The 19,636-nt window shown below is 42.3% G+C and overlaps 1 protein-coding gene and 1 non-coding gene across 4 annotated transcripts; one reads left to right on the top strand and one right to left on the bottom strand.

The window, feature by feature from the left end:
* Positions 1-1,080: 1,080 nt before the first annotated feature.
* COMMD7 (COMM domain containing 7) lies at positions 1,081-19,063 on the bottom strand. Of its 3 annotated transcripts, none has more exons than XM_019748520.3 (9): positions 18,669-19,063; positions 12,693-12,746; positions 12,491-12,593; positions 3,880-3,936; positions 3,761-3,798; positions 3,195-3,285; positions 2,833-2,882; positions 2,399-2,447; positions 1,081-1,820 (listed from the first exon to the last, which is right to left on the bottom strand). In XM_019748520.3, the coding sequence occupies exons 1-9, from the start codon at positions 18,750-18,752 to the stop codon at positions 1,744-1,746; spliced, it is 603 nt and encodes a 200-aa protein (XP_019604079.2). In that variant the 5' UTR covers positions 18,753-19,063; the 3' UTR covers positions 1,081-1,743. The 3 variants fall into 3 exon arrangements, with proteins under 3 accessions (XP_019604079.2, XP_019604081.2, XP_019604080.2); XM_019748521.3 differs by having other exon boundaries at positions 1,609-1,820; positions 12,693-12,743; positions 18,669-18,850; XM_019748522.3 differs by lacking the exon at positions 2,399-2,447 and having other exon boundaries at positions 18,669-18,856.
* TRNAK-CUU (transfer RNA lysine (anticodon CUU)) lies at positions 16,589-16,662 on the top strand. Its single transcript has one exon. It is a non-coding gene; the product is annotated as a tRNA-Lys (tRNA).
* Positions 19,064-19,636: the final 573 nt, after the last annotated feature.

Genomic DNA, 19,636 nt, shown 5'->3' with positions numbered 1-19,636 from the left:
GTGGGGGGAAAAACCCCTGGAAAGGTACCTAAGAAACTAATAGTATGGGACCTGAGTGAATGGGAAACAGGGCAGAGGGACCTATTTATTTTTTAATATTCTTTGATAAATGCATATATTCTTTGATCCAACTATTCCACATCCATACATTTACCTTATAAATGTACTTCCATGCATGCAAAATGACATACATACAAAAATATTCAGTTGCAGCACTGCTTTTAAAGAGAAAAAGAATAGAAACAACTGAAACACCTATCAGTAGGAAACCGGCTAAATAAATCATTCATTGGAAGAAACATGGTACATGTGTTACAAAGAATGAAGCTGCTCTCTCTGATCTGATGTGGAATGATGTCCGAGTTAAGTAGGAAACGCAAGGTGCAGGACACTATGTGTGCAGCACACTACCATTCGTGTGGGGAAAAAAGTCAAACTCTATGTGTATGCATGTGAAATATCTCCAGAAGAACACAGAATAAACGACCGTGTTTCCTGAACATAAGACCTAGCCGGACCAGCAGCTCTAATGTGTCTTTTGGAGCAAAAATTAATATAAGACTGGGTCTTATATGACATAAGACCCAATATTATATTATTATTATATGTTATATTATATTATATTATACCCGGTCTTATATCATAGTAAAATAAAACAGGGTCTTAGAGCTGACTGTCTGGCTAGGTCTTATTTTCGGGGAAACACGGTAGTAACAGTGGTTGCCTTGGGGAGGATAACTAGGTAACTGAGAAATGGGGATGAGAAGGAATTACTTAACACTGTATCTTTTGAACCTATTTAAAAATTTTAAAACTTTCTGAGGTAGCAGGAAGAGGTAGGAGAAGTCGCGTGCTAGGGTGGACGCTAAGGTCATCTGAAAGCAAAGGACTGAGATGCTCGGCTTTTCATGTTTTTAACCTGAGCTTCCCTTAATTACAAATTCCAACTTTCAGCCACAGCTAATTTCACTGAAGACACACAGAGCCTTCATCAAAACCAGGGAGATAATTTTTGAAGATCAGAGCATTGGCTCGCTGAAAGGCAGATGACTCTTTCATAAAGACAACTGGATGCAGACCTTTTCTTCAGATCCATTTTTTATTCACCATCTAACCCACAGAGGTGGTCAGCTTGAATCAAAACAGGCGAAAACAGCATCAAAGGCCCGCCTCATTATAACACAACAGGGCAAAACCGGAAATGAAGGGAGAGTTTAGCCTTGGTTCTTTTCAGAGTAGGCCATGCATGTATTTATACATAGATGCCCCATTAAGAACTGATTAGCAATGCTAGTCGCGACCATAGACTATAGATAATCTGTTGTGGACTCCCCACGTGTGTCATTCATAGAGTCCGCCTCTTCCCCAGCCATAAACAAGCCCTAGCTTTCTGTGGGGGAAGGTGATCAGCGCGTATTTACTCTGGAACTTTGAATGGGGGGGGGGGGTGACTTAGCTTATTTCCTCCCTGAATCTGAGAGGCAATAGTCTGTTTGAATATCTAACAAGTGTCCTGGGAGACAGGTAGTGGAGGTTCCCTTAACAAAGAGTTTACAGGTAATGGCGTAGGGCTCTTAAGTACTTAATCCTGTTGTTTTTCAGAAACCTTTGCACCTGGGCTCCCAAGAGGCAAGCAGGGCCAAATCAGTGCCCCACCGGCCTGAGTGAGGTGCCCCTCAGAGCAGTGACCCAGTGAAGAGGAGGCAGGGAAGAGGGGAAGGTGGAGATGCAGAGCGACGGAAATCAGCTCAAACACTCCATGCTGGTTCTGACTCGCTCCATCTCGTGCAGGAAGCTGTAGAACTGAGGCAAGGTTAATTCTGGGGAGAGAAAATTCCGCTTCAGGTAAATGTTGCCAACTCCACAGAATCATCCAAGAAAATTAATTTCCACCCAGAGACATTTTTTTTTTCTTTTTTTCTTTCTTGGCTTACAACATCCAAGCAGCTCTTGATGGGTAATTGATCATAATAATAATAAAAAAAAACTGACAGCCTTGAATATGGGAAAGTTCTCGGCTTGATAAAAAAGGTGGGGAGGGGCACTTAAAATGGCCTAACTCCACAGCAGAGAGATGAAAGGGCATTACTCAGGATTTCAAGGTGACATCTACAGCAGGAGCATCTTGCTCTTCAATCTTTGCCATTCTTTCCCCCCAACTCCCCCCGCCCCGCATTTTCCCTTTTTCAAAAAGGCTCTTCAACTGTGGGGTCTCCAACCTGCCAACGGCTTATTAATGATCCTTGTACCATCTTTTATGAGAGGAAAGGCAGTGGTTATAACACAGCTCAGTAATGACTTTTTTCTGGAAGAAATGATTTGCGGTGGGCTACAGGCGCCCACTGAGTGAAGAGAACATAGAAAAAGTGAAAAGTTTCAAATGGGAATTTGGACTCACCTATGTACAAATTTTCAGTTTGATTTCCTTTCTTAACCACCAACTTTAACTGATTTTTAAAAAAAGAAATAAAAATTTTAAATTAAAATGACAACTGGGCAAAGAAATTCTTGAAACCTGAACTTTCACTTAAACATCAAAGCATCCAGTTTCTAACCTGACAGTTACACAAGAGCAGTCTGGACTGTCCACCACCAAAACTTCTAACAATTCCCATGATTACAGGAACGATCAAACTTTTAAGAATACCTAGATCCTGTTGATCTGAAAATAAGCATGTTAGTGACCATGCCTTTAGCTGACCACAATGCTCTTGAGCTTTATTCAGTGGAACATCCATTAAAATGGATATTTAAAGAAACCCAATGTTGACTTAATAATTTTTACCAAGTCAAAAAAATCTACTCATTTTCAAGGATCAGGAGAAGACTTACTTGTAAAAAAATACTTCCCACTTTTTCCAGTTCGCTGCTCCCAGATGTCACTATGACACAAAACAGAAAACTAGTAAGTGGCCGGTTGTGGACACACTCTGAAGACCCCAATTGTGCAGGTTATGCAGCAGAAGCCATGTAGGGGTGAGAATAAGGACAGCAAAATGTGCTTTTCCAGCAGTCAACTTATTGCGAGAGCCATGGATAGAAACAGCTGCCGAATGTGGATAGCAACACAGAAGCAGCTGCTGGCCCCAACAGTCTTTGAGGACCAAGGACACCTCTTTCCCATTGAAGTTATCTAAAAGCCTCTACAGCCCAACGCAACATCACCCAGAGGACCCGAGACTGGCTCTAATTACCTCCAAATTTCCACTCCATATCTATAAGCTGGTTAATCATCAGAGTCTGACCTATGGCCCATCGAGCAAGGGTAGGGGCATTCTGCTTCCACTGGAACAAAAGCAAAAAGCCAAAGTCATAACTATGGGAGAATCCCCCCTCCTCATTCCACCCCCAACACAGCAATGTTTCGTTATTTATACAGACAGCGGGAAGAATGCAAAACCAAGGGCTGGGCCTATATGCACAGATAGGGGGATGGAGGCAAATAGAGGTGCAGAAAACAAGATAAATGTTTTCTTTCATTCCAAGATTTAATCCAGGTTGGAAGAACTGTATGGCATTCATATTAGTCAAATCAGAAGGATGCACTAAAAAAATGCACAAAAATTAGAGATGCACTAAATAGTGCTGCTTAAAAGCTGGATGTGTGTCATTTGCATGAACCCAAATGAAAAACATTAAGCTGTGGAAGTGACACATAATGATTGACGGTTTTTCCTTAATCAGCAAATTCCATTTGTTTCTTTTCATGAAATAAAAGCAAGCGATCTTAATTAACCTTGGTTAAGAGGAATTATGATACCTTTTCAGAAAAGTAAGTGGCTTTCTCTTCACTAAGACCTATAAGAGAACATAAGGAGACATTAATATAATAAAGAGTCTCAAGGCCTGTCACCCTGAGCAACCTTGGCGATGACCTACCCAGAGTTATGAAATCAGCCTGGACCTGCTCGGCTGTGAGACTCTTCTTCAAGGCACCTGGGAAACGGGAGAAATCAGTTAAAAAGGGCAAATCAATTAATCTGTTGGCAGTAAGTATTTAATGGGCACAATCTATACGACACAGATGACAAAAGGAATACGCAGAAACTGAGCTAGTTCTGTGAGGATCTCAGTCTAGCCGGGGAGGAAAGGCACGTCTGAGACAAGTGGAGAACAAGACAAGCCCATTTCATTTGTCGTACAACACAACACACATACACACACACACACCTGCAAACAGAAGAAAAGGCTTTGTGGACTTGAGGATGGGAGTACTTGATCTGAGGAAAGAATAAGGCCACAGATTCCTGGAGCAAAGTAGGGGAAGCTCAATGTCAGGCTGGGCAGAGGTGCAACAGTCTACAACTGCACTGTGTAATACATAACCACTAAACATATGTGGTTACTTAAATTTATTAAAATTAAATAAAATTCTGAATTCAGTTCCTCATTTGCACTAGCTATTTCAAGTGCTCCATAGCCATGTGGGCCCAGTGGCCACAGTCTGAACAATGCAGATTATATAGACCAATTCCATCTACATAGAAAGTTCTACTGGACAGCACTGCCCTAGAAAATCAGCTTTCATGAGGTACATCCAGATGGTCTAAACAGTTTGGCCTCTTACAATTCACATGTTGCTTCCACGGGGACCATCAAACCTTCCTCTCAGCCCTGGAACACACACCTGTGGGGGCTGCTTTGTTCTGCCTACAGCTCCAATTCCTGAAAACCAAGTGTTGCCAGCGATCTGGGCTTCCCAATGTCTAACCTGCAGGCTACTGCACGAGTCACAATTTGGCAACCGCTTTCAAATTTTCCACTTCTTAGTCTTCCAGAAGATGACTAATTAAAGAGTAGGAAGACATCTACCACATATCCAGGGAGAGCCCAGAAGTAATACCCTAAACCCAAGTCTCCACCCCCATCTTACTCCAGAAAAACAATCCTAAAGGCTGTTGTCCCCTGTAAAATAAACCACGTAAACAAAGGGAGGAAATCTTTTATCTCCAAAATCAGACGGAGCAAGGAAGCCACAGGGAAATAAAAAAGGCAAGACCCCAGGAAACCTTGGCCATAAAGGCGCTTCAAGAAGGAGGCCACTTCCTAGCCAGTCCAATTAACTCATAACTATCACACGTACTGCTCCTTTGTGTATCCCCAGTTCAAACCCAACATTTTGCTTGGTGATCCCAAAGTACTTTGAAATGGGATTATTGAAACCTTTAATTTACCAGTAAACTAAAGATCAAACTTTTGGGGGAGAATATTTGGAAAAGGCACATAGTCAACAATTGCCAAGAATTCGCACAACAGCTATGCCCCCAAAATACACTGAGATATATGCGGGAAGTTCTTTAGCAATGTCAGTAGAGATTCAAGTTAGGGACAGTGGGCTGCTTTCGGTGCATCCACACAACAGCCTGGATGTCAAGGTGATTTTGTTAAAACTTAAGTCAGACCATGTCTCTCCTCTGTTCAAAACCCTCTGCTAGGTCTGGTCGTACTTACAATAAAATCCAAAGCTTACAATGCCCTGCACGATCTGGCCTCCTCCACAACCCCTAAGCTCTTTCCCTTGCTTACTCAGCTTTCCCTATAATATCCCAGGCAGATTCCTACCGCCGGGCACTTGCTCTTGCAGTTCCCTCTGCTGGGAACACTCTTCCTCAAATTGGAGCACAGCTCATTCCTTCATTTCGGCCTCTGCTTGAATCTCACCTCTGCAAGGCTCCCTGATGACTCTATTTCAAGTGGCGCTGCTCTTCGCTTGCCCCCTTACCCTGCTTCTTTTCTGCCTGCATTTATAACTACCCAACTTTATATTATATACCCATTGCCAATTTTTCCACTAGTAGAATATCAGTTCTATGCGAGAAAGGATTTGGTCTGTTTTGCACACTGCTGTGCCTCAAGCTCCTAGAAAAGTGTCTGGCTCTGTTTATTGGTTGGCACTCAATAAAAACATGCTGAAAGAATCCGTACAATGGAATGTTAGCAGTCTTTAAAAAGAATGAGGTTGGGGTGACCAGTTAGCTCAGTTGGTTAGAGCGTGGTGCTCATAACACCCAGGTCGCCGGTTTGATTCCCACATGGGCCAGTGAGCTGCGCCCTTCACAACAACTAGAATGAAAAACAATAGCTTGACTTGGAGCTAAGCTGCGCCCTCCACAACTAGATTGAAAATGACCCCACAATTAGATTGAAAAAAAAAAAAAAAGACTTGACTCGGAGCTGATGGGTCCTAGACAAACAGTTCCCCAATATTCCCCAACAAACAAAATTAAATAAACACCAAGGTTGCCGGTTCGATCCCTGCATGAGCCACGGTGAGCTGTGCCCTCCTTAAAAAAAAAAAAAAAAAAAAAGTGAGGTAGCTCTCAATGTGCCAATTTGAAAATATAATTAAATGAAGAAAAGGAACAGTCTGCACAGGATTATGACCCTTTTTGCGTAATAAAGAGAGTATACTATATATGTGTGTATGTGAATACTATGTGTGTGCATGAGTATATATACATATATACACACACACACATATATATCCTTATTTATAGCTTTAATTATATCCTCATCCAATAGCTAAGTTTGCAGATGTAAGATACATTTTTTTTCTGAACATATCCACAGACAACTTAAGAGTGGATATCTGTGGAGAAAGGGACTGGGTGGGACTTTTCTTCCTTTCTGTCATTTAAAAATTTCCTAGCTGCATCTAGGGGTTTTTTTCATGTGACGATGGTAAAATTGTGACCCATTGTGCGTCCTTGTACTTTTCTATAATTAAAAAAGTAAATGTTACTTAAAAAAAAAAAAAAAGTTAAATAAATTGCCCAGGGCCACAACAGCTGGCAAGTGGCAAAGACAAGGAGCTTATAGGCCAGAGGGTCCCCAAACCCAAGCTTTTTCTATATCAGGTCATTCTGAGATGCTGTCCCAGGGAACCAATACCAGGCAATGCCCCGACAGTGACTGACAACAAAGGCTCCCAACCACAGGGATCAAAACGCAAACTCTCCATCTTGCTGTTACCATAGGCAGGAGCCATACTTAAAAATATATCTGCATCATGCTAGGCCCCAAGCCCTTAACTAACTCCTTCCCTCCTCTCCCTCACCCTCCTTCCTTCCTTAAAAAATATATTTGCATCATGCTCAGCCTCAAGCCCTTAATCCCTCCCTTTCTTCCTTCCTTCCATCCATCCACCCACACACCCATCCATCCATTTATTTTTATTGAGATATAATTGACATGTAACATTGTGGAAATTTAAGGTATTGATTTAATACATTTATATATTGCGATATGATTACCTCTATAATGTCAGCTAATGCCTCTATGGCACATAACTATGATTTCTTTTTTGTGAAGAGAACATTTAACATCTAGTCTCTTAGCAATTTTGAAATTTATAATCCAGTATTGTTGCCTATAGCTCTTAACTTCCTTTTTACATTTTCCTTTGGTGAGTCCTTTGTCCTAAGCACATACCAGACAGAAAACTGTAAACTCCAGGGCTGGAGTCACCAGAACATGTCATTTGGTGAAATTTGAGAATGTGCTTCTTTAAACACAGATAACCATCTGGGATGGTTTATAAAGTCCATCATTTTTTCTTAAAAAACTTTTTTCTTAAAAATCAGTTTGTGAGCACCCACAAGGACCAGACATCTTGCTAAGCATTAAAATAAAACCAGGCTTACAAAGTGACCCTACAGTCAAGTTATCTGTAATCTTGTCCAGGAGACAACTCATAATGATAATGACAATCATATTAGCAGTGGCACAGCTACCAATTAGTGAAATGAGCACTTCACATTTATTTTCTTTCTCCGTCCTTATAACAGTGTATGAGCTACTAATACCATGTTTCCCCGAAAATAAGACCTAACCGGAAAATAAGCCCTAGCATGATTTTTCAGGATGACATCCCCTGAATATAAGTCCTAACGCGTCTTTTGGAGCAAAACTTAATATAAAACCCAGTCTTATTTTCGGTGGAACATGGTATTAGATCTGCTTTCTCCCTAAAAGAGGTTAAGTGACTTGGCTCAAGGTCTCAAGGCTGTTAAGTAGCCATAGTGACAAGTAAGCATACAAGAGCCACCCAGCAACCAAATGCAATGTGAGGGCCAACTATACACAAACAAAATGCATGAAATGAGGGGGAAATCTGAACACTGACTGCATATTTTAATTTTAGATATGACAATGGCATTGTACTTTGATAAGGGTTTGAAAAAGTCTTTATTTTTTAGCGATACATAACCAGGTATTTAGGAATTCATTCATCGTGATATGATGTCTGAGAGATTTAGACTTGCTTTAAAATAATCCAGTTTGGAAAGCAATGAGAAGCGGATGGCGTATAGATGAAACAATTTGGCCATGTGTTGATAATGATTGAAGTCAGGTGTTTTTAAGAATTACATACTAAATAGTAAAAGAAAATCATAAAAAAAAAAAAAAAAAAAAAAATCCATTGGGCTTTAAGCCAATCAAGGGAAGTTCTAGCACTGGCTTTTCCACTGTAAGATCTAAAGCAAGTCACTTCCCTTCTGTTAGGACTCTATTTCTTTATCTGCAAGACCAAGATTAGACTAGATCAGCACTTTACAAAGCTTTTACCTGACTCTCTGCAAAAAAAAAAAAAAAAAAAAAAAAAAAGGGAAAAAAACAACAACCACAGGTTCCATGATTAACTGTTTCACAGATACTGGTTAAGCAGGTTTCTTTACTGCAGGATTTTTCAGAGATGAGATATGTTAATGTGTGCGAATCTCCAAGACTGATCTGGAGGGTTCTTGAGGCCCCTTCAGCCTATAAGCTATGCTTCTGCGATGAGGCAGGACCAGGATGAGGAATGTGGAAGAAGATGAGGGAGGGTCTTACATTTCAGATTCGATTGGGAAAGGCCTTCAATGCTAAATTAAGGACTACAGACTTCATTATGCAAAGTAAATAGTTGAGAGGAGCAGCAAGTTCCAAGCTGTACTGTAGAAGTGTACTCCAGGGCAAACTGGAATCAGAACTGGAGAACAGAGGTGGAGATGTTACTGCTGCAACGAGGCCTGAAGGGCCAAGAACTTGCTCTGGGACAAGCAGCCTCTGGGACTGGAAGGAAAATGACACACCAGGCCAAGGGATGAGGAAGAGTCCCCAGAGATTTACAAGCTACAATGTCAGATGCTTAGGAGACGCTCTAGAAGAAATGGAGAATTCAAGCAGGAAAACTCACTCTGCAGGAAGAGAAAAGTCAGATTGCATGAGGAAAAAAAACAACAACAAAACAAAACAAACAGTAAAATAAACAGAAACTGTTGAGAGTTAACTGAGAAGTACAGTGAACCTGAGACTTTAGTTCTAGAACTTGAAAAGCTTGAAAAGCTTTGGGGCATTAAATAGTGAAGAGGTGAATTCAAATGCTCATGATTTGATATGGAGGCTTGGGACTGAAACTAACTAAATTATCAACAAATAAAGTAAGTTTAGCAAGCACCGTCTTAAGTGTTTTACATATATTAACTCATTTATTCCTAATGTCACCACCATAAACTGCTCTTATTCCTCCATCTTTCAGATAAGAAATTGAGGCTCCAAGAGGCTGGTTGTCCAAGGTCAACTGAGTACATTAGGTGATGTGACCAACATTCAAATCCAGTGAATCTGCAAAGGCCATGTCTGGATTGGCATGCTATGAGTTCCTCCGTGTTCTCTGAATCTATGGAAAATGACCTTCTATAGACACTGATAATCAATCCTGCTTGGAAAATGTACACCCGACATTCCCTGGGAGGGTCACAGGATCTCCCAAACTCAGTTCACCTCACCCGGCATGTACTAAGCACTTGCTCTATGGCATCAGTTTACTCGTAATCCTGGCTTCAGAATGTGGTAGAAAACCCACCCCTGACTTCAAGGAACTAGCTATCTACTAGAGCCACGAGATAAGACAAATACAAGCAGTATAAACAATAGAGAAGTAAATGATTATGGTTCAAAATGAGAGCTGCAGATAAAAACAATCGTATCTTGGTTGCTGAGAAGAAGGAGGGCCCCTGTGGACTGAAGTGGTTTAGGAAGGCTTTCAGAAAGAGGCAGCACAGGGGCTGGGGCCCAGGGGTTGGGAAGGGCTAAAGGCGGTCTGACAAGATGGAGTGGGGTGGGGAGCAGAGATGAGAAAGACAGGAAAGAATGGTGGCCAGGACACCAGACAGAGGTCTCCTGAAAATCAGTGTCCACAACGCTGTTGGGAAGACAGGTCTCCACCTGCAGACAAACCCATTCCCACAGGTATAGGCTAGACCATGAGGATAAAGACTGCTGCTTCTGCACTCTGGGCACCTAGCCTACAGAAATGCTCACATATGGTGAGTACACAACTGTCCTACGGATGTTCACTGGGGCATTGTTTCTAAGAGTGAAACAGTAGAACCGAGATGGCCAGCAATGGGAAATGGATTAACTGAAAGAAGATACTTTCAGTCCAAGGTACACTGTAGTCATCAGAAGAATAAAGCTGATGTCACGAGGTCTCCATGATGTACCAGGGATGAAAAAATGCAAGCTACAGAGCAATTCTGTGGTTTACGACCATTGATGAAAAAGAAAACTACATGAATGTACATGTGAATGTCTGCCAGTGTATGTAAAAAATACAAAAGGACCACACTTATTGTGATTATCTCTAGAGACAAGAGTGGGATGACAGTGAAAGGGAATTTCCACCTTTGACTCGCCATAGCTCTGCATGGTGTTAAGTCTGCGATGAAAATTTATTCCTATGTTAAAAAGACTGCACGTTCCCATCCAGCCTGGTAGTTCACATGCCTTTAACTTGCCATGAGGGCAAAGAATGCAAGAATCACAGAAACAGGACCATAAAATTTCACAGATGGAAACCTCAGGGATCTTCTGATTCAAACCCCCAGAGCCTCTGGAGCACAGGACAGAGCCAAGCGCAGGATCTGTACTAGGATACGGGAAGGCACCGGACAGGAACAAACAAATTAAGCCCCCAACTTTTAGTGCACAGTTGGGTTGAAATCTTGGGAAGATGAGCTTATCATGGATTTTCAAAGTGTACACATCAGGGACGCTGTTTTATCTCCTCTCAGCCTGGTCGACATTTATTCATTCTTTAAGACTGGGCTCAAATGTCACTTCTCTCTTTAAATAAAATGAAGTTTTAATTAAACTGCCACATTAATTCTATAGCAACTTTTAGCCAATACATAGACAAAAATAAACAAATTAAAACAGCCTGCAGGCCTACCACCCAGATATAGCCACAGTTAACATTCTTTCTTCTTTTTTCTTTTTTTTACAAAAACAGGACTGTGGCAGAAAGTTTTGTAAATTACTATTTTTATTTATTAAACAATATATTGCGAAAGGTTTTCTGTATCATTACATTTTCTTCAACAGCATCTTTTAAAATTACTACATAATTTGGAAAATAAGAGCAATCTTTTACTGAGATACTGTGCTAGGCATTTTATTTACATTATCTCAATTAATCTTCAAAACAAGCCCCCCCAACACACACCACACACAAAAGCTGAGATGGGGGTGGGGGACTGCTAAGGAGGGGTTGTGGATAGAGGTTGGGAGAGATGGGTACCTGGCCAAAATCACACTACTTATCAAGTGACAGACTGGGATTCACACCCAGGTCCATCTAACTCAGAACTGTGAATTCTTGACCACCAGGATGTCCCCTGGTGAAAATGGACCAAGGTTCTTTACACCAATCTCTAGCTGCCTCGCAATTTGATTGTTTCTAATTTTTCTCTATCATAAACAGTGCTATGACGGACATCCCTACATCTCAACCTTTGTGATCACATCCCCCCTTGCTAGAAAGTTCCTGACTGCTCTAGGCAAACTCCGTTTCTCCAACCGTCTGTGGTGAAAGACTAATCTTTTTAATTTGCAATCCATCATGGACCAATATTTTTGTAAAATACAATGAAAATTAATTCCTAGAAACAGGAAGTGAAAAAACACATACAAACTACCAGCCCCAAATGGTTACAATAATAAAGTTTATGTTACGTATATTTTAATCACATTAAAAAAAATACAAGCCCCATTTTTTTTTTTTTAAGTCGGGTGCAGCTCACAGTGGCCCATGCAGGGATCGAACCGGCAACCTTGGTTCCACCGGCACCACCACACTCGAACCAACTGAGCTAACCCAGCCACCCCAAGCCCCATTTAAAAAAAAAATGATTAGGTTCAAGAGACTGTCAAATTGCTATAAAAGTTTCTAAATGCTTACTCTCTATTTCTGTGCTTTTCGTGGAAGACCAGATAACAATTTGGAGACTGCAGCCGGGATGCAGGCTGCACTTTGAACTGCACATCTATTACACTCTACTGGGGTTATCTGTTTACCTGGCTTCCTCCCTAGACTGGGAGTCCCGCCTACGTCTGGTTCACTACTGAAAGCTCTGGCTCAGTGCCCAGAGCACGCCTGTCGACTCTGTGGACTGAGGGAATGTTTAACTAATGTCTCTGACCTTGGCTGCTGAGGGAGGCTACTCACCATTTGGAACCAGGAGGAGGCTTTTCACAATGCTTCTGAGGGGACCAAGACTCATCTGATTGGTGGTGGCAAATTCAGACAGCTGAGCCAGAAACCTTTCCACCTGCAGAGAGGGAACAGCACACACCAGGTCTTCACTTTTTAAGCATCTCAGGACTGAGGACTCACACTGGGGAACTCTCCTTATCACAAAATACTTTACCTCTTTTGGCTCAGTGAGGAAGTGGAAAAGCACTTCTGTCAGGGCTGAGAACTGCTGTGAAGAAAATAACACAGAACATCAGTGAAATTCTACTCCTTCTCAGTGTTCCTACGTCCCATCCAACTATAGACCCTTAAGAAAAGAATAAAACACAGGTGTTCACACCTGTTTTGATCATCTTAAAGTTACAAATATTCATAATATCCACCACCAGTGTCAATGTATCTGTGTTACTATATTTTCTGGAAAACTTGGATGTTTTAATGGGATACTTGGGAGATATATAGAGGGTGCCAAAAAAATGTATACACATTTTAAGAAAGGAACACTGTATTAAAATTGTAATACTCAATATATACGAAAACGAAAGATGAATACAAGTCACGTTTGACTTCTGCAATCACAAGAGGTGCTCAAAGTGGTTACCATCGGCATCCAGACACTTCTGATTACGGTGAACTACTGCTTGAGCAACGTTGACCAAAGTGTCCACTTGTATACATTTTTTTTGGCACTCCCAGTTGTAGTCAAGTTTAACACTTTATTATACATTGTATTAGGACAGTCTCTTATTCTTTTGTGTATTTTGTGTGTCTTCTCTTTTCTGATATTGTATTGTTATGGACTGGATGTTTGTGTCCCCCAAAATTTGTATTTTGAATTCATTACTGTATTTAGGGATAGAGCCTATGCGGAAGTAACAAAGGTTAAATGAGGTCATAAAGATAGCACCCTAATCCCATAGGACTGGTGCCCTGGAAAAGACCCCACCAGAGCTTCTGCTCTGAGACACATGTCGTGTGAGACACATGAGAAGGTAGCCAACTGCAAGCCAGGAAGAGAGCTCTCACCAGGAAGTAAACCTGTTGGCACCTTGATCTGGATTTACCAGCCTCCAGCACTGTGAGAAATAAATTTCTGTTGTTAAAGCAGCCCAATCAGGGGTGTTTTGTTATGGCAGCCCAAGCAGATTGAGACTTGTATCATTACTTTCCCACGTTTCCTCCCAATGGATAGTGTGTGGCACAGTGGGGAGAGCCAGGACTTAAGAGCTTAAAACACCCAGATGTGAACAGTGTTTTGCTACTAACCACCCAAGTCACCTTGGGGAGGTCACTTCGCCTCTCTGTGTCTCAGTCCCCATAGGGTAAATAAAAGTAATAATACATAGCATCCAGAACATACTAAAGGTGGGGTATGCAAAGCCTCTAGCATAGTGCCAGGCTAGAGGCTAAACAAATGGTAGCAATTACCATGGCCATTGAGTCACTATATCATTTGATCCACCTTTCTGAAGCAATACATTAAAAAAAAAAATGACATGCAGATACTTTAGCTCAAAGTCCCCAAAGTTGTACATGTAATATGACTGTCAAACACACCCATCCCTTTTGCTATGACCCACTAAACTCCATACAACCCCCTGGCACATTATTCTAAAATGTATTGTTTTAAAACTAGTCTTTAAAAATATAAAACTAACATAAGTGCAAGGTTTTGAAAAAATGCAACCAGCATAAGAGATTATAAAATAAAATGTCTCTCTCTCCCCTGGCCCCCCCACCTCAGTCCCACTCCCCACAGGCAGTTATTGCTGACTACCTCTGTTGCTTTCCTAACATTTTATCTTCATTTAATCTCTTTGAAATACAAATGGGATTATACTGAACCCACTTCCTGCACCTTGCCTTTTTAAACTCAATTTGTTAACAGAGATCAATCAAGTGAGCAGATATAAGTCACAATTGCAGGGCATTGGACTGTATAGTTAGCATAATTTATCCTCCTAGAGATCAACATTAGTGTGTATTTTGTTGGTGTTATTATAAACAATGCTGCAATGAATATCCTCCCATATAGTTCTTTGTGACATATACGTCTATAAGATAAATTCTTAAAATGTATCCTAGGTCAAGGGATATATGCATTTTAAGTTCTGAGAAAATGTTGCAAAAAAGTTGTGTAGATTTACACTCCCACCAGCCAACGGCATGGAAGTGTCTGCCTTCTCAAAACTTCACCAATATCCCCCGGAAACATTTTAACCAATGCTGATCCAGGCGTTGTCTTTCTGCAGTATTTATGATATTGGGTATTAGCCTGGCCTAACTTCTGGTTCTACATAGTAGTAAAAACAGGAACAGGTGGTCAGGACTGGCTTGAGAATGTGTCCTCAAACTATTTGTGAGGTTTTATTTCTTCACCTTCTGTTTGTTTTTTGCTGCAAATCTGTGGAACTGTCCCAGCTTTGGCCAACTGCATTTCCTATGCCACCTAAGGCCTTTAAAATAATGGGGCAGCTAAGAAGCCCTCCAACTGCTTTTGCATTTCCAGGCCCCAGCTTTGCATTCAGGCTTAACCTCCTTGTGAGAGCTCACCCCCTACCTCTCTTCTCTAGAGGGGCCTCAAGCTAATCTGGTCAGTAGTTTGTTACAGAACCCCATCCCTATCTCTACTTTCCCAAATCTTCTTTGTCCTTCAAAGCACAGGCCAAGATACTAGGCCACTCCTATCATGAAAGGGACCTACTCAGATTCTGAATTTCTGAGTTTCCCTCTTGGAACCTCACCTGGGGGCACTTAGAATTTTCAATCTTGATAAGGAACAGGAACAAGTCTTAGCAGAGACGGTTCCTTGTAAGACTCTGTATGGTCACAGCACCTTAATTATTGTTAAGGGCACAGTAAGCATTTGTTGAATAAAATCTTCCCTGCACACTTTCCCCCATTCTTTGCTTTTATACTTGCATAGCTGTCTCACCTGCCCAACTATTTGTGAAATCAGAATCTTAACCATTTTTACTAGTAAACGTAAGATGCTCAAGATCATTCCGGACTAGAGAAATGCGAATCAGTAAAACAGGGAGATACCATTTTTCCATTTATCAGATCTTCAAAAATAAAAGTACGATGACATCAGTGCTCGTGAAAGTACAAGGAAACAGATATGCTCACGTACTGCTGATGAGAGGATAGACTAGGGCGACATTTCTGGAGGGCAATTTGGCAATCTGTATCTAATTTTTAAATGATCATACCCCTTGACCTAGTAATTCCATTGCAAGTATACCTTTCAGATATGTTCAAAAAGGTAAACCCAGACACATTCACACAAAACAGTTCATTGACAGCACTGTTCATTAAAAAAAAAAAACAACACTGAAAATAACTTAAGTATCTATTAACAGGGCAGTGGTTCAATAAATTATGGTAGATTCATTTATGTAAAAAAAAATTTTAAAGGATACCTAAATATGATGGCAGATGCAGACTTTTCTTTTTCCCTATAGATATACAAGAAACTATTAAAATGATGATTTCTGGACCAGAAGAAATAGGTGTTTTAATTTTATACCTTTGGATACTGTTTGAATTTTCGAATGTGTGTGTATTGCTTTCATTTATAGTTAGGTGAGAGGATTGTAGACCATTATTTTTCTTCTTTATATTTTTCTGAATTTCCTCTCTCATAACCATTCTAAAAGTGATTATTTTTTAATCTCACCAATTTTCAAGGCTCCACATTACCTAGGACATCAGATAGCACATGCAGATACACTTAATACTGCATCTTGTTTCCATTTTTCTGATCTGCCCTAGCAGATAGGCCATATCCATTAAGACTATAAATGTTACTGGATTTACTGGCTAGTTGGTGTATAGTAGGCAGTCAGATAAATATCCACTGAATGAGCAATAAATGGTGATGCCAACATTAATACAATGATTATTTTTCTCTTTGAGGCGTGGGCCTCAGACTTCAAAATAAATTCAGCTAATAGAGTTGGTACTTGGGGAGGTTTGATCACCTAGCAAAAGGGGAGAAAATGGCCCAAAGGATTCTGGTAAGTTGCTTATCAGGAAAAAGCTTTCTGTATTAAAAGCAAAGGTAGGGGCGGCGGGTTAGCTCAGTTGGTTAGAGCGTGGTGCTCTTAACAACAAGGTTGTGGGTTCGATCCCCACATAGGCCACTGTGAGCTGTGCCCTTCACAACTAGATGGAAACAACTACTTGACTTGGAGCTGATGGGTCCAGGAAAAACACACTTAAACAAATAAAAGTTTAAATAAAAACAAAACACAAAGGTAAAGGTTTAGAGTATATTTCAAGATTAAAAAATGAGTCAAACTCTGATGTCGAAGTGGTTTATATTTTCCATGACTTCCAAGTTGGAAGTAACATTAAGGATCATACAATCCTAGCTTAAAGGTTTTATTATTATTATTACAATTATTATAGTAGGCACACAATATTATATTAGTTTCAGGTATATGCTTAAAGGCTTTTTGCAGTAATACCCTTTTTATTCTCTAAATGGAAGTCTTCCAGAAAACGCCAACACATAAAGAAGTAAAAGCTAAGCTACCTGGGTCAGGAGATCATCCACAAAGCTCCATTCTAGTGTGTTTAATTCCTTAGGATCTGAAGTCAGACATCCGGTCCTGAATTCCTCCTGGCTCTACCACTTCCGGGCTGTCTGACTTTAAACAGGTCTATTTAGTTCCCTGAACCATTTTTCTTATCTGTAAAATGGGAATAAATAGCACCTAAGTTTTAGGGTTGTTACTCATGCAGCACCTAAAATAATGCCTGGCACATAGTGCATACTCAATAAATGACAGCTACTTGTATTTAACCAGCTGAATCTGTGATTCAGATTCCTCATCTGCAAAATGCGAATAATAATACTACCTTGTAGAGTGGTTGCAAGGACTCAATGAGTTAATACACAGAAAAGCACTTAGAACTGCGCTGTCCTGTACCGTGGTCACTAGCCACATGCAACTATCGAGCACTTGAAAAGGGCTAGTCTCATTTGAGATACGCTATAAATGTAAAATACACACCAGAATCAGTAAACTTAGTACCAAAAGTAAAATATCTCATTGATATTTTTATACGGATTACAAGTTGAAAGGATATTTTGATACAGTGGATTAAAGAAAACATAAAAATTAATTTCTTGTTTCTTTTTCATTTTTAAATGTGGCTGCTAGAAAATTGAAAATTAGACTTATAGCTTGCAATTTATTTCTATTGGACACAGCAGCCTGAGAACATGACAGGCATTGTAATTACGGTCACCATTACTTTATGAGAAAACAGTAAGTTGTGGGAGAGGCTTACTGTTTTAAGTTGTGGGAGATGAAAGCAAAGGCCCCCACCTCCTGGGAAATGACAACCAGGAGGGAAAGAAATGCACCTATGCAGTGGTGGTGAGAAGTGTCACTTAAATCTATTTATTTTGCCTGCTTTGGTGGCATGAAAGGGGTATCCCAACCAGCACAGGAACAGGAAGCCTCCAAGGTTGACACCCATGGCCTGAAATGGGACAAACCGGCTTTGTCTGCTCCACCATCATCAAAGCCAAGCCCTACAGTGTGTAGAGTATACTTGGTTTCTTTCTTTGGGCACTACCAGGTATTTCCCTAAAGGGGAGGGTGGATGTCATCACTAGCATCGCCCCAGACCCTGCCCTCAGGTTCACAGAGCCCCTCTCTAACCTGGCTATTACCGACCCTCACATCCGACCCCCGCATTACCTGCCCCCACTCCAGGCTCCCCTCGATCCCCTCGGGATGCTAGGACCCGCCTCCGTCTCCCCAAACCCCTTTGGCCTCCCTACTACTGCACGTCTCAGTCCCTCCCTGGCTCCCCAAACTCCCTTCAGCCTCGTCAAAACTCCCCTCTGTCCCTCTTCTGAGACCCGTCAGACTCTACTCGTTCCCGGAAGTCCCCCAGTCCCACCTCTGGGTCCCCAAACCCCCGAGACCCTTCAGCTTGCCCTTAGGCTTCCCGACACCCCTCGGCTCCCCAAACTCTCCCGCAGACCCTAATTTCCATCAGCCCCTCCCTGCATCCCCCTAACGCCATAATGCGTACCGGACGCTGCTCAGCCCTCGGCCTAACCCTCCAGGACCCGCCTCAGCCCTTCCGGCACCACCTCGGGCCCTGGCTCCGCAGCCTCCGAGCCCACCTGTGCGCCCAGCTGGTTCAGCTGCTGCATGTCGCCGCCCACAGCCTCGGGTACCGGGTCCTGCGTGCAGTGCAGGCGGCCCATGGCGTCCTCCCGGCCCCGCAGCTCCTGCCACCTCCCCCTGCTTCCTCCTCGGCCGCTGCCCGCCTCGCTGCGCTTCCGCAGCCGCACTTTCGCCACGGGCCGCCCAGCCGTCGCTGCGCTCCTCCCACGGCCGGCTAGAGTGTGGGGCGGGGCACCCTCGTGTCGCCGCGGACACGCGCGGAGTCCGGGCTATGAAGGCGGGGCTCCCTCGCCGACACCCGGACACATGCCGGCCCCTGTGCGCGGGGCCGGGCGCCCTGGCGGAGCCGCCTACACCGCAGCCGCTGGGCCCAGTCCCTGGGGAGCACAGTGGTCAAACGCCGGACTCCCCATGGGTTCTCCCGCCTGCCCACTCCTGGGCGCAGCTTGGCTTTTCTGAGCCCGTTTCACTATCCTTAAAATGAACTCCTGGGTGGCTTATCCTAAAACGTTTAGAACATAGCCTGACACACAGGAGATCCTCAATGAATCGCTAGCTGCTATCATTATCATCATTATTATGCATTCAGCAGATACCTATTGCATGCCTTCTAGATACCTGGGGATAGAGAATTGAACAGCAGCAGGCCGAATGTCCTGCTGCTAGGAGCACTAGGTCTCCAACTTGGGTTTGCATCAGCATCTCCTGGGGAGATTGCTTCAACGCCGATTGGTGGGCCCCACCCTCAGAGTATCTGATTAGAAAGGCCTGAAGTGGAGCCCCGAGAATTTGCGTTTCCAACAACTTCCCAGGGACCACACTTTGAGAACCTCTGCAGTGGAGGAAAGTGGCTCAATGAAGTGCAAGTACTGTGACAGTGCCAGGGAGGGCGGTGGTCAGGTCAATGAGGGAAGATTATTGGGACAGTGATAATCACTGCAGCCCCTGAAACGCTTTAACCCTA

The sequence above is a fragment of the Rhinolophus sinicus genome, chromosome 13 (genome assembly GCF_057876585.1).
Source record: "Rhinolophus sinicus isolate RSI-liver-muscle chromosome 13, RSI-T2T, whole genome shotgun sequence".
Classification (NCBI taxonomy): Eukaryota; Metazoa; Chordata; class Mammalia; order Chiroptera; family Rhinolophidae; genus Rhinolophus; species Rhinolophus sinicus.
This window is presented reverse-complemented; position numbering and strand designations above follow the sequence as displayed.